At 50.3% G+C, this 12,343-nt stretch overlaps 1 protein-coding gene across 3 annotated transcripts in view; it reads left to right on the top strand.

Moving 5' to 3' along the window:
- The first annotated feature begins 1,471 nt into the window (after positions 1–1,471).
- Positions 1,472–12,343, top strand: part of ACSS2 (acyl-CoA synthetase short chain family member 2) — a 33,276-nt gene continuing 22,404 nt past the window's right edge. Inside the window, exons 1-2 of one of the 3 annotated variants that reach the window (XM_080403780.1) lie at positions 1,472–1,676; positions 1,855–2,050. In XM_080403780.1, coding sequence (XP_080259906.1) covers positions 1,553–1,676; positions 1,855–2,050 — 320 coding nt within the window. In that variant the 5' untranslated portion in view covers positions 1,472–1,552. Of the gene's footprint in view, positions 1,677–1,854; positions 2,051–12,343 lie in introns of those variants that run through there. The other 2 variants (XM_080403781.1, XM_080403782.1) reach the window with 2 other exon arrangements.

The following is a 12,343-nucleotide window of genomic DNA, read 5'->3' as shown; positions in this document are numbered from 1 at the left end:
CCAGCACCAGCCACTTTTGTCTGTTAAAGGCCTGTTTCGTGCCTCTTTGCTGGTGAGAACATTGCACGGGGTGGCAGACGATGCTCACCAGTCCACAGGTTTGCATCTCCCGCAGCATACAGCAAGGCCATGCTCCCCGGGAGTGCATTCAACCATGTAAAACACCAAGGATGCCAGAGTACGCTGTACCTGCTTGCTGACACCAGACCACTGCTCTCCAGCCTGAGGAATACTGTCCCAAGTCCAAGGTTATGTTCTTTTATTTTTTGAATGCTCCTTGGCTGGGGCCCAAAATGTCCTGTAGCTCCAGAGCACGTGGCTCCCCAGGCACAGCAGGGTGTCGTGCAAGGGGTGATGTTCCCCAGCGCAGAAGGGACGTTGGCGGTTTCAGCAGCCTGCCTAGGCAACGCCATCGGGGCAGCCCGGCTCGGCACAGGCAGTTAGGGGTCAAGGTGGCGATGGGTCTGCTGCCAGGGGTACAACCACAGGCAGCTCCGGCCCCTCAGGCCAGAGAGCCCGCGCCAGTCCCTTGGGAGAGCCCAGGTCCAACCTTGGCTCCACCAGGGCTGTTCTTTGGGGCTCGTCTAGTTGAGCTGGGACTGTCCCCAGGGGCTGAGACCCCGCTGCCACTCTGGGCCCCCGGTCCAGCATTCGGCTGCTTTCATGGTGAAAAAAGTGGTTTAATTTCTCACTAACTATACAAGATCTGTAAAATTTTGTGCAGGGGGAAATGCTCAGCAAACTGACGTGGCTCACTGCTCAGCCAGGCAGGCAGCAAGCGGAGGGAATCAAAGATTGTTTTTGGCAGGGGGGCAGGCAGCGAGCGTGGCCATGGCCTCTGGGCCTTTTGTGGGGCCAGTGAAGGAGGGTCTTGTCGAGGTGGTACCCTGGGCTGTTCCCCTGCGCCTGGCAAGGTAGTGGGGACTGGCCCTGAGGGGACATTGGTCACAGGGGACACAGCTGACAAGGGAGACGTGGCTGATGGGGCAGCACTGTCGATGGGAGAACACTGCCAGCATGAGGGAGACATGACTGACAGGGGACACCACTGATGAGGGGGACACGGCTGACATGGGGGCACATCACTATGAGGGGGACACAGCTGAAAGGGGAGACACCAGTGACAGAGGGGACAGGGCTGACAGAGAGGTCATGGGTGACGGAGGAGACACCACTCGCGGAGGTGCCTGGTGTGACATGGCTGCCAAGGGGACAGCGCTGCCAGGTGGGGGGAAACATGGCTGACGAGACGGGGGCCATGGCTGCCAGCGTGACATGGCTGCCCGGGTGACATGGCTGCCCGGGACACGCGGCCCGGCGCCCCGCTGCTGGCGAGCCGCTGCCCGCCCGGGCCTGCCGCCGCCCCGGGGCTTCCCGCCGGGCTCAGCCGGGCCCCGCGGGACCAGCCGGGGCGCCGGGCGGCCGCGCTCCCCCCGCCGCCGCCGCTATGAGGGCGGGCCTCGCCGCCGCCCCCGGCTCCGCCCCCGTCCCCGCGCCGCTTTGAAGCGGGCTCGGCGGCCGCCCACCCGCCCAGAGCCGCCGGCGCCCCGCCATGGTGCTGCCCGAGGAGCAGGCCCGGCTGTACCGGCCGCGGCCCGAGCTGCTGCCGGCGGCGCACGTCCCTTCGCTGCCGCACTACCAGCGCCTCTACCAGCGCTCCGTGGAGGAGCCGCAGGGTGAGCGCCGCCGCCGTGCCCGCTGCCCCCGGGCCGGGCCGGGGAGCGGCTCCCCTGGGCGGGAGCGCGGCCGGGCCGTGGCGCGCCACACGCGTGGGCCGCCGCCGTGCCCCGCGGGGCGCTGGCTGCCCTCCCCCGGCCCGGCCCGCGTCACCAGCGCCGGCCGTTGCCTTTGCAGAGTTTTGGGGCGACATCGCGAAGGAGTTCTACTGGCAGAGCCAGCACGCCGGGCCCTTCCTGCGCTACAACTTCGACGTGACCAAGGGGAAGATCTTCATCGAGTGGATGAAAGGGGCGACCACCAACGTCTGCTACAACCTGCTGGACAGAAATGTCAGTGAGAAGAGACTTGGGGACAAAGTTGCTTTTTACTGGTAAATTCCTGTTTTTGTCGTGGGTAGGAGGTGTGCAGCTAGCGTGCCGCAGCGTGCCGGCGGTGTTGGCTGCCAACTCAGGCAAGACTGTTGACCCAGGTGAATTAAAACACCGTAAAACCGGTGAGGACCTTTACGTGGGTCGACCGGGGTTGGCTCTCTGTGCCAACGGGACGAGCCGTGTCCTGGGCTGCTCTGCCCATCCCGGGATGAGCTGAAGGGGCCCAGGAGCTCCTGGCTTTTAGCTGTGGCTCTGCAGCTGTACCTGCTGGAAGCTTAGAGCTTTCAGAGATGGGATGGAGGCAGTTCCTCGGTTTCTCCAGAATTGCCACAGTTCCCTAGTGAAGTAGGTAAGTGTACAAGGAGACATGGGATGAGGAGCAGCTCACATCCAAGAGCAAAAAGCTAATAAGCCCTGTGTGTCCTGTCTTCGTGTTTTGTGGGTCTGGCAAGTTCCACTGCTGTGGCAGAAAGGTTTTACTAAAACCTGAGCTTTTATATTGATTCCTTGCACTTGAACATGTGTAAGACTGTGATGCTCTCAGGAAGGCTGGCTTCTCTTATCATTGGAAGAAAAATTAACTTCCAGCTCTCTCTGAATCTGTTTCTATTTTTCTTTACCAGAGTAGTTACTAGTGTTAAAAGCCATGTGAAACTTGAAATTTTTGCGCTGATGTGAAATAGGCTTCAGCTGTGATGTCCAACATCCAGAACTAATGCTCCCCTGCTGATCTAGCTCAGCTGGCACCACAGCTGTGTCCCCAAACTGAGAACAGCGTCTGGCTCATCCATGCATTTTGCTGTTTCCCTTGAGCTAGCATGCATTTATGTTGCAGCAGTATGACTGTATGTGGCAGTACAGGAAGTACAATTAAATGTACCACTTGTTAGGATGCAATAACTTGTTGAGTTATGGTGAGTACCATCAGCAGAGCCGCTGGAGAAGTCTTGCTGTCATTGCAATAAAAATAGCAGATGCTCTAAGTAGTTTTGTGCAGCTGAAGGGTTGGCCCCCCCCCAGTCATCTCGCATAAAGGTGACAAGGAGCTACCCTGCTACAGAAAGGAATATGTTTATACCAGTGTAATTCTGGCTGAGACTGTAAAATCGGGCTTATTCTAGAGTTTCTATCATAGAGCTATTGCTTCAGTGAAAGAATTGCACATAGTGCTTAGCAAATAATCATATTGATAAGACACAGGTGTAAGTGGTGGAAAGTTACTTCCCTGCTCTAACTTGCTCTTATGTGAAATGACTGAGCTTCTGAATGAAAACTCCTTTGTAAAACTCATTCAGGTACAGGTGTGCCAGCAAACAAAGCCATTTGGCAGGCCAGTGCTGGCAGCTTTTATGGAGGGAGTGGGTGCACATAAATCTTTGGGTGACAGCTAGACAGCAGCCTACAGCTTTAATTTGGTCTTGGTGAAGATTTTTCTTGTTAGTTATTCTGGCAGCCTTTGGGGGTATTTGTGATGCTGAGCAAAATTTGGAGTGGATATTAAAATGGTGTGTGTCTGTCATGCTGAAAAATAAGGGCTCTCTTCCTCCTTCACAGTTTCCCCAACTATTTTGGGATAAAGTCTCCTAGTGTGCTTCAGTCACAAGTGACCTGGCACTGGGGTGCCAGGTCTGGAGGTGTCAGCTGGGAATGTTGGAGGGATGGAAGAGGCACGCTGAACATGGCATGGGCAGTACTGACCTGTGAACTGTGGCACTGAGGGCTTGAGGAAGCCGGTTTAGGGGTTGCAAATTGTAACTTTACTCTTCTAGGAGCATGTGGGTGCCTCTGGGTGCATGCTTTTCTTCAATATCAAAATGTAATTGCTCCTGTCTTGTCCTTTCACATTGCGTGTTTAACACTACTGAAGGAGCTCGCTTTCCTGAAACACTTGAGACGTGTCACACTGTATCAAAGGTTAAAAAAAGAAATGAGAGCCTCCAAAGGATTCCTGGGAAAAACTAGAATTCTTTTAAAATACCTAGGCTCCTTGCTTATGAGAAAGTCTATAGCCTGCTAGATGGGAGAAGGTGCTGAGCTTATACCAAGGTTTCTGTGATTGCCCAGCTCAAGGGGAGCTTTGAAAAGATAAGAGACTGTGGCCTTTTGCTTTTAAGGGGAGAAATTAGGAAAAAAGTGAAGAATGTTTCAAGGCATTGCTGAGCGTCTCTGAGAAGAGATGTGTCCTGACAAAACTCAGAGCTGCTGTGTGCTGCTGACTGGCTGTCTCGGGTTCTGCATGGACTGGAAAGAGCGAGCAGTTCATCCAGACTTGTTACAACCAAGCTGCTCTGAAGGTTCCTGCACCACCATCAGTCTAGGACTGCCCAGATTGGCTCCACTCAGAGGGTCTAACCCCAAGTCACATGGAATTGCTCTTTCAGCACAATGGGATTACTTTGTGCTGCAGAGCTTGTACATGCGTGACGTTTACTGTCGTGATACTGTCCTCCTGGTGCTGTTAGGGCTGTGTAGTTCAGAATGACCATCCTGAGTTGGTAGGAAACACTTGCATTTTCCCTCTTGCCTGTTTCACTTTGATACCTCTTGCTGCCTGTGAACATTACAAGTATTTCTGTTTCTGCTGATTTTCATTCCTCTTTCTCTGTTTGGTATTGCTGATGTGGCCTAAAAAGGAACAGTAGCTTCAGGAAATGTTTCTGATAAAGTGCTGCTCTCAAAAGTGAAATCTCTTTCATAATGGTGTGGAAAGGCCAAAGTCAATAACACTGTGCTTACTGGGCAGGTAGATACCTACGGTGGCTTTTGCGGGCCTTGCAGGTGAAATGCACTGGACAAGCCAGCTGGGACAGTGAGGGCACTTGCAGGGGGCTTGAAGCCGTGCTGGGGACTCTGTCTGTGGTGGGTAGCGTTAGTTAGAGCAGGAGCACAGTGTGCCTTCATGCAGCGGGCATACCCGTGTCGCATAGAGAAATGAATGGTTCTGTGCTGAAGTGCCTGTTAATAAGCTCATATAAATAAACATCAGCCTGGGCAGCTTGTGGAGGTAAAAATATAACCAGGTGGGAATTCAAAAAGAAAACATATATTACAAAAGTCTGTCATTACACCCTGGGGTGCAAAGGTACCTGGATGAAGCCTGTCCTCTGTGTAACCTGTGCATAGCTGAAGCACCAGGTTCTTGGCTTTGTTTCTCAAACCAGTCACCCCAGCTGCAGTACTGGTGGTGCCTGGAGGGACCAGGGGGCAGGGGCAGGAGGTAGGGCTTGGCACAATATATTGAGCCTCCCTGTAGCCCAGGTACGTGAGTTTAGCAGGGTGCTGCTGTCTTCTGCCATCTTGGGGAGAGTGTGTCTATTTTCTGCTTTCTTACGCACGCATATGAAATAAAACATCTAGAAAGGAGAAACAAAGATAGTAAAGGCTGCCAGAGCTTACTGGGGCTTCGTTTAAACAAAAGAATAACCGCCTATGGTTCCCATTCTGGGCCTAGAACAAATACGACATTGCAAAGATAAAATGGTGAAGGAGTGGTGTGGCGTTTTTTTGCTTGTTTTTGTTCTTGGGGTTTGGTTTGGGGTTTTTTACATGTAGTAAAGGATTTTAGGGGCTTGTAGCTGTGATATTTCTTCCAATAAATCTTTCTTTAAGGAAATAACCAACAACTATAGAGTATGTTTTAAAAAAACAAACAACTCCAAACCCAAACAAAAAAAAGGTCCAGAGCACTTCTGGAGGGTCTTATTAGGAAGCTGGAAATAGTTTTTGGACAGCAGCCTTCCAGAGAGGATACAGATTGTCAAACCCTGGCTTGGTGTACAGGTGCTGCTGGGGCCAAATGGGAACAAGACCTGCTGGCTGCTGGCGCTCTGCGGGCTGCTGGTGCACCTTGGTCTGGTGGCTGTTCCTCGCCATGGAGCGCTTCGTTCTGGGATGTGCCATCCCAGAGTCAAAAATGAAACCAGATGAAGCTGTCTTTCAGTTGTATTTCTGCTGTAAAGGTCTGGACCTCTTCTGTTTGCAGAAATAATCTTCTCTTGAACTGCTGAGAATAAAGTGCTTGGTCTCCATAATCCAGGTCAGCACCGGGTTGTGTTTTTTTTCTCTTCAGATACCCTCACAGGTACCAGTCTTCCATTACTGTCATCTACGCAGATGCTGTGACTGAGGATGCTGGCTGTTAACACTGAGACTTTCAGAAGTGCTTAACTGTAGCAGGCCTCTACAATGCACTCGGCTCTGCTACTCCCACTGGCTTCAGCACCTTTCAGTGTCCCGTGCCAAACTGACTCTTAGTTTGTTTGGTAACTTCCTGGATGACTTGCTATGCGTGCAGTGATGCAGTCTCTTTCAACACTGTTCCGATAGTTAAAGCACATCCCTAAATCATACAGTTTGTTTAAAGAACCAACATTCACCACTGGGAAGGTTGCTTTTAGTGGTACACCTTTGCACGTGCGTGCCTGCCGGCTGCTGAGAACAGTCAGAGCTATGTGCGGGTGCTACCAAACAGCCATACCCGGTGTGCTGTTCCCCTGTTGCTGATCGGGGGCATAACTCCCACAGGGGGATCTCAGTAAGCCCCGCAGCAGTGAAAAGTGCTCTGAAAGAGTTACCATGTGTTTGGTTTATGCTTGCAGTACCAGTCAGGCTCAGCACTGCTCCTCTCCCTGATGGAGGTTCTTTATGGGTGACCCCACTCAGCCCTGAAAATCGGAGAAACTTCCTGGGGTGCATCCTTAGCAATCCATGTCCCCTCATCTGTGTGTGCTGAGAGTGGAGCAATAGTTTGGTGGTTGTGGCAGATAGCCGTTATTTGGAAGCATTCTGGACAGTACAGTGCTCTGCTTCTGGAAACTGGGTGGATTGGGTGCACCTAAGTAGGTAATGAAATATGTTGAATGTGCTTGTATTTTATTAAGATATAGATCTTGTACCCTCCTTCAAGGGCAATGATCATTGTAGCTTTCCATCATGGAAAGTGTAGCTGTCTTCTGGTGGGTTTTGTGAAATCTTGCAGCCTGGGAGGGGGTTTACCAAAGTGGCTGCATTGCCTGAGTGCTGTAGAGCAGTGTTTCTCATACCTCCGGGCAAGAACATCTTTGCTTTGCGGAGCCCTGTCTGACTCTGAGTTCTGTGTAGTGCACGAGTGGGAATGGTGGGAGCATCAATAGAAACCTGGTATTAAAACAAGGAGTAAAGGAAGTAGCTACTGTACCTCAGACACGTCCAGGTTACTTGCTTTCCAGATTTCTTTGGTGGAATTTTTCCTTTCCCAGTTCTAGGACAATCACCAACCAGTATGGTTAGTGCTGTGGCAGCAGTGCAAACAGCTGCTGTGTTTGGATGCTTGTATGTAAGTGCAAACTGGGACAGGAGGGACTCGTAGCTTGTCCTTAGGTGTAGCTCCCTGGCTTTTCTCTGTTGGTGGATGGAGTCTCTGTCTTCAGATGTAGGCTGTGTTGAGCAAGGCTATGCTGGACTCAAACTGGTTTCATGTGATCACTCTGTCCTACTGTGGGTTTGGTTGCAGATGAGAGACCAGCTGTGCTGCCCCAGGGCAGTGTGGTGATGCCTGCTTAAGGGTTTGGAGAGTCTTGGTTCAACCTGAGGGGCTGGAAAATTCAGCGATCGTGGTCTGAAGCTGGTTTCCGAAGGCTATATGTGTGTGTGTGCTGAGACCTGGCATCCACTGGTTTTCTTCTGTCATATCTTAAGGTTCTTCTGTCCCAAGTGTTTCTGTTAATGGCTTGCACATGTGTGCTGCATCCTCTGTCTTCTTTATTACTCATGAATTCTCACGTAGTTACCAGGTGAGCAGCTGTGCCACGGATGAACTAAATATGTGAGAGCGGCAAAATACCTTCTTCAGGAAGGTACTGTCCTGTGGGCTTCCAGCATGTGGGAGGAAATGTGGGGTGTGCTTTCCGGGATGCTCTGAGTCAGGGTTTTGAGCTCCACATTAGACACCTGGCAGGCATGGAGTTACTTGAAATTGGTTTTCCCTTTCAAGGGCTGACTGAAGCAAAGCTTGACTCATTCCTGTCAGGTATGCATGCTGGTTTGCGGGGAGATGCTGGGAAGGATGGTTGGTTTGATGAGATCTCAAGCCCCATGCCTGCTCTGCAGAGACTTTTATGTCGTAGGATGCAGAAGCAGGGAGCCGGCGAGCGCTCTCAGCCTTGTGCTGTCCCGCTCTGCAGTGCAGTGAAGGAAGGGGACAGCTATTAAAAGTTAGTGACCCCTTGATTACACAGTGCCTGTGGTCATCTGTGGCTTTGCTCATTCAGAAGCACCCCTGGGCTTGGTGCTCCGTGGGAAGGAGTTCAGCATTATTGAAGATTTTCGCTGGAAGTAGTTTTTACTGAGCTTGAATAACCTGTAATCCTGTTTTTGTAAGCAGAATGGGACTTTCCTCCTCTGTTATGTCACATTTGTAAAGAAGGAAGGCACTCAGGCAGCACTTGGGTGGTTGCTCTGTGGCTGAGCACTAAGGAGAGGGGTTGTATAAGCTCTCCTGCATGGAACACATGCCAGCAGCAGCCTTGAATCAGGGGAGCAGCTTTCATTTGGGTTGTCAGAGCTGTTTGCTCCTCGCCTTTTGCTCTGAAACCCTTGGTAGTCGCTACTGGCAGAGATACAGCATCCATCTATATAAATACGAGGAAGTATTTGACCAGATAAACAAGTTGGATGTCAGTAAGTGCCCAGGATTAGAAGGCATGCACCCTAGAGGACTGCAGGAACTTGAATGTGAAATTGCAGAGCTCAGCCTGGGTATGCTGTGTGTTATTGCAAAAGGCCACTGTGCCAAGGGCTGGAAGGTTGCCAGCCCCACTCGGTCTAGATGGGGCAATGGAGCGGGTCCTGGGAACCAGTAAATCCGCCTTGCATCCCTAGTGGTAAAGTGGAATGGAGTCGCTGTGGGCATGGACCAGTGCAGTCTGCTGGAAAGGTGATGGAGCTGCTGTGAAGTCCTGCTGGCAGACCAGCAGGGGTGCAAGGCGGGTGGCACTGAGCGCACGGGTACCGCTGTTTTCAGACTGCCTTCGTGGGGTTTCCCACAAAAGGTTCAAGAAAACAGCCTAACCTTGAATGGAAGAACTGCCTTTCTATGGAGCTGGTTTAGCCTTACTCTTTGCTTCCTTGCTTTTAATGGCCACTTTTGAGGACCAGCAGCAGGTCCCCCAATGAAACGGAACTGCTGGTGGTGGCTGGGCTCATCTGCCCTCCATAAACAGCATCTCCTGCTGCTGCTTCCGGAGACGAAACACTGGACCCTGGTTCTGACCCAGCGTGGTATTTTGTTTTTGTTTGAGAGGCTCTTGGCTGAGCTGCTGTGAACATCCTAGTGCTGCAGTGCGATACTGCTGTGTAAATGAGACCTGTGGCAACTTTTATGTCCTTATTTAGTATTTTTTCCTCACGTTGCTCATTGCTGTGACAGAGCGTCTGGCTCTGTTGATTCAGCACAAGGAATTTAATAATTTTTCACGAATTGTTTCTTGCACTCTCGTCTTAAAAGGTCACCTTATAACCTGTCCAAAGCTGCCTTTCTGCATGGCTCTGGGTGTGTGGCTGCTCAATAACTACCTGGGGGAGTAGCGAGGGGTGTACATGCACAGACAATAGCTCTCAGTTTCTCACGTCTGTGAAACTTGTATCTTGTAACACTGGCAAATATTGCAGGCACCTTGATGTTTTAAGAATAGTTTGCTTACTGTTGGGAGGGGCGCTGGGGTTCTGCCAATATTCACAATATGCCCATATTGCATGAGAGCTGAAATTGGGGCAGATAAATGGAGTTTAGGAACAGAGAGGATGGTGAGCTCCTACATAGATTCAGGATGTGGAAGGTCAGAGCCTTCAATGTACTCATCAGCCTAGAAAATCTGATTATTTTAATTGTGTGAACAGCTTGTGTGTTCTCCTCTGGCACCCTGGTGTGAATGGAGCAGAAGCGGACAAAGACTTGGGCTCCATGTGGATGAGACTTGCTCCATGCAGTGGCGTTTACAGGGGACAAAGTGGTCAGGCTCTGCCAGAAGAGGTGTAAGTGGGTGCTTGTTCCAAACATGGCATTTTTCCTGTGGGTAGTGGCATTTGTTGTGTCCGGTGGGCTTTCTGTGCCCAGAGCTGTTAGGCTGTAATACTGATTGCCAATGCTTTGAGAAAACCTTTTGACTCCACCAGCACAATGAGCTTGCCTTTTCCTCCTGTGCCCAGCCCTGCGGCAGAGCTGTTGTGCACAGCTGGAGCAGGGTTTTGGTTCTCTGTTTGCATTTCTGCACATCACTTGTTGCCGATGTTGAAATGTGGTGTGGTATGAAGTCAGGAGCCCTGGCAGTTCTCTGTAAATTCAAAGCCCGTCATTTCTGCAGATGTCACTTCCCTTCTTCAGGGGAATCTCTCAAGGAAATCAGTGGCCTTCCTGGTTACTCTTTCACATCTGATACCTGATAGTGAAGCATGTTTTACATTCCTGTTGCCTCTGACCATTTTCTAAGAGATGTTCCTTGTGTAGAACAAGGTAACAGTTCAGCGGGTGGCATCTGGCCATGGAGGTTTCTGAGGCATGAAGTAGAAATGTCCACCAAAAATCTGATTAAAAGTTTCATTTCCCTGTCATGTCCTTAATGGATATTGTTTGGGCCTCCACTGAAATCAGCTTGCCTGGCTTTCAGTGTTCCTAGAAAGTCTTGAAAACTGGGCAGTGTGCTCCATCCAGAGATGCAGTATTTCCCCAAATGCGGTGTTTCCCAGCTGCAGGTGGCTTGTTGACTGTTTGACTTCTAGAAGCTTTGTCCAGGATATGTTTCGTGGCCTGCCTGCAAATTGTTTAAACAAGGAATCAGCTGTGTTGTGCTGGAAATGAGCTCTCGTCCTGTTGGACTGGTGAAAATAGTCGGTGTTCCTCTGAAAATATGACTTATGGTAAACAGCTAAAATGTTTCCTCTTGTGTCAAGCTCTTGCGTTCTACAGCGTTCTGTGGATTTGGCTGGCAGAGTTAGAAGTGCTGGCTGAGGTCAGCCAAACTCGGTGACCTACTCCATAAGTCTTGCATATGAGCTCTGTTGCAACACTATGTAATCATTTTGTTTCAAAAAAACCTTTTTTTTTTTTGTTTAAAAATCTTAAACTTTCCTCTAAATAAAATTAGGTGAAAAGCTGTCATTTTTCTTCATTGGCTGTTCTCCCATGTTGTAAAATACTTAAGAAGGTAAGAACATAATTAGAGTCAATGCATATCCTCTTGACTTGATGGTTACTCAATATCAAGTGAGTAGGAAAAACATGAAACCACCGAGAAGCAGAATTCTCCTTGCTGCTGAGCAGGTACCCATCAGCACTGAATGGCTGCTGGTGCCATCAGAAGGTATTTACACATGGTCTGTGTTACTTGAGAACTGCCTTATTTTGTCAAAATAATTGTAGATTTCCCTTGAAGAGGGGCTTGCTGACTGCTGTCAGTCCCGTCTCCTTTAAAACTGTTACTCATGGGTGTCCTGGCTCTCTGATGTGAATGCAGGCTGTACAAACCCCACCGCGCTGACTTGCTTATGTTGGCTGATGAACCAGCAGCAGTGTAAGCCGGGAGGTGTTGGTTCCATTAGAGGCGTCTGAGCATCCCACAGCCTAGAGAAAGGGGCTGGAAGTAGGTTTTTAGGGTGTAGCCTGGCAGGTGAGTGGGAAAATTGGAGGGAATTTTGGAGGGTGAATAAATGATTTTGAAGCAGTGTCTGCCTCCAGCTGGGCTCTGTGCTGTAGGCATCACTCAGGGTATGGTGAACAGTGGTTGGACTGCACAAGATAAATATTATTCCTTTAGATGCCTCTGGTACTTGTTCAGGTTGTGAAAGGCTACAAATAGAAAGAGTAGCTGAGAACGTATGTAAGAAGGAAAGACAGAAAATTGATGCAGTTTTTCCTATGGGACATTAGCAGCCACGCAGGGTGGGGAGTGTTTTCTTTGTAGGCTGCATTTCCATATGGCTGTTTTTAAAGGTGATTAGAAGACTGATTTCCTGATCATAGAGCAGATGGTGGCCCGGTGTCCCTTTAGAAATATGTTCCATTTTAGCTGTTTTGAAAATACAGGCACAGTAATGCCTGTGTTTTGGTCAGTTGTGCTGGAGAGGATGGGCGCTGGGGGCTGGCCGCAGTGCATCACGCTTCGCAGAGCCCAGGGCTCCTGCTTTGGCATGGCAGAGTGCTGTTTGCCAGCCTGGGTTAGCTTTCTTTCCAGCAGTAGGAGCCCATTCATCCTGGTTACGTGATCACCTTTTAGTTGAGATGATTTGGCTCGGATGGATTTGACAGTGGAGCTTTGCTG

The sequence above is a fragment of the Falco punctatus genome (genome assembly GCF_963210335.1).
Source record: "Falco punctatus genome assembly, chromosome: 10".
NCBI classification, from domain to species: domain Eukaryota; kingdom Metazoa; phylum Chordata; class Aves; order Falconiformes; family Falconidae; genus Falco; species Falco punctatus.
This window is presented reverse-complemented; position numbering and strand designations above follow the sequence as displayed.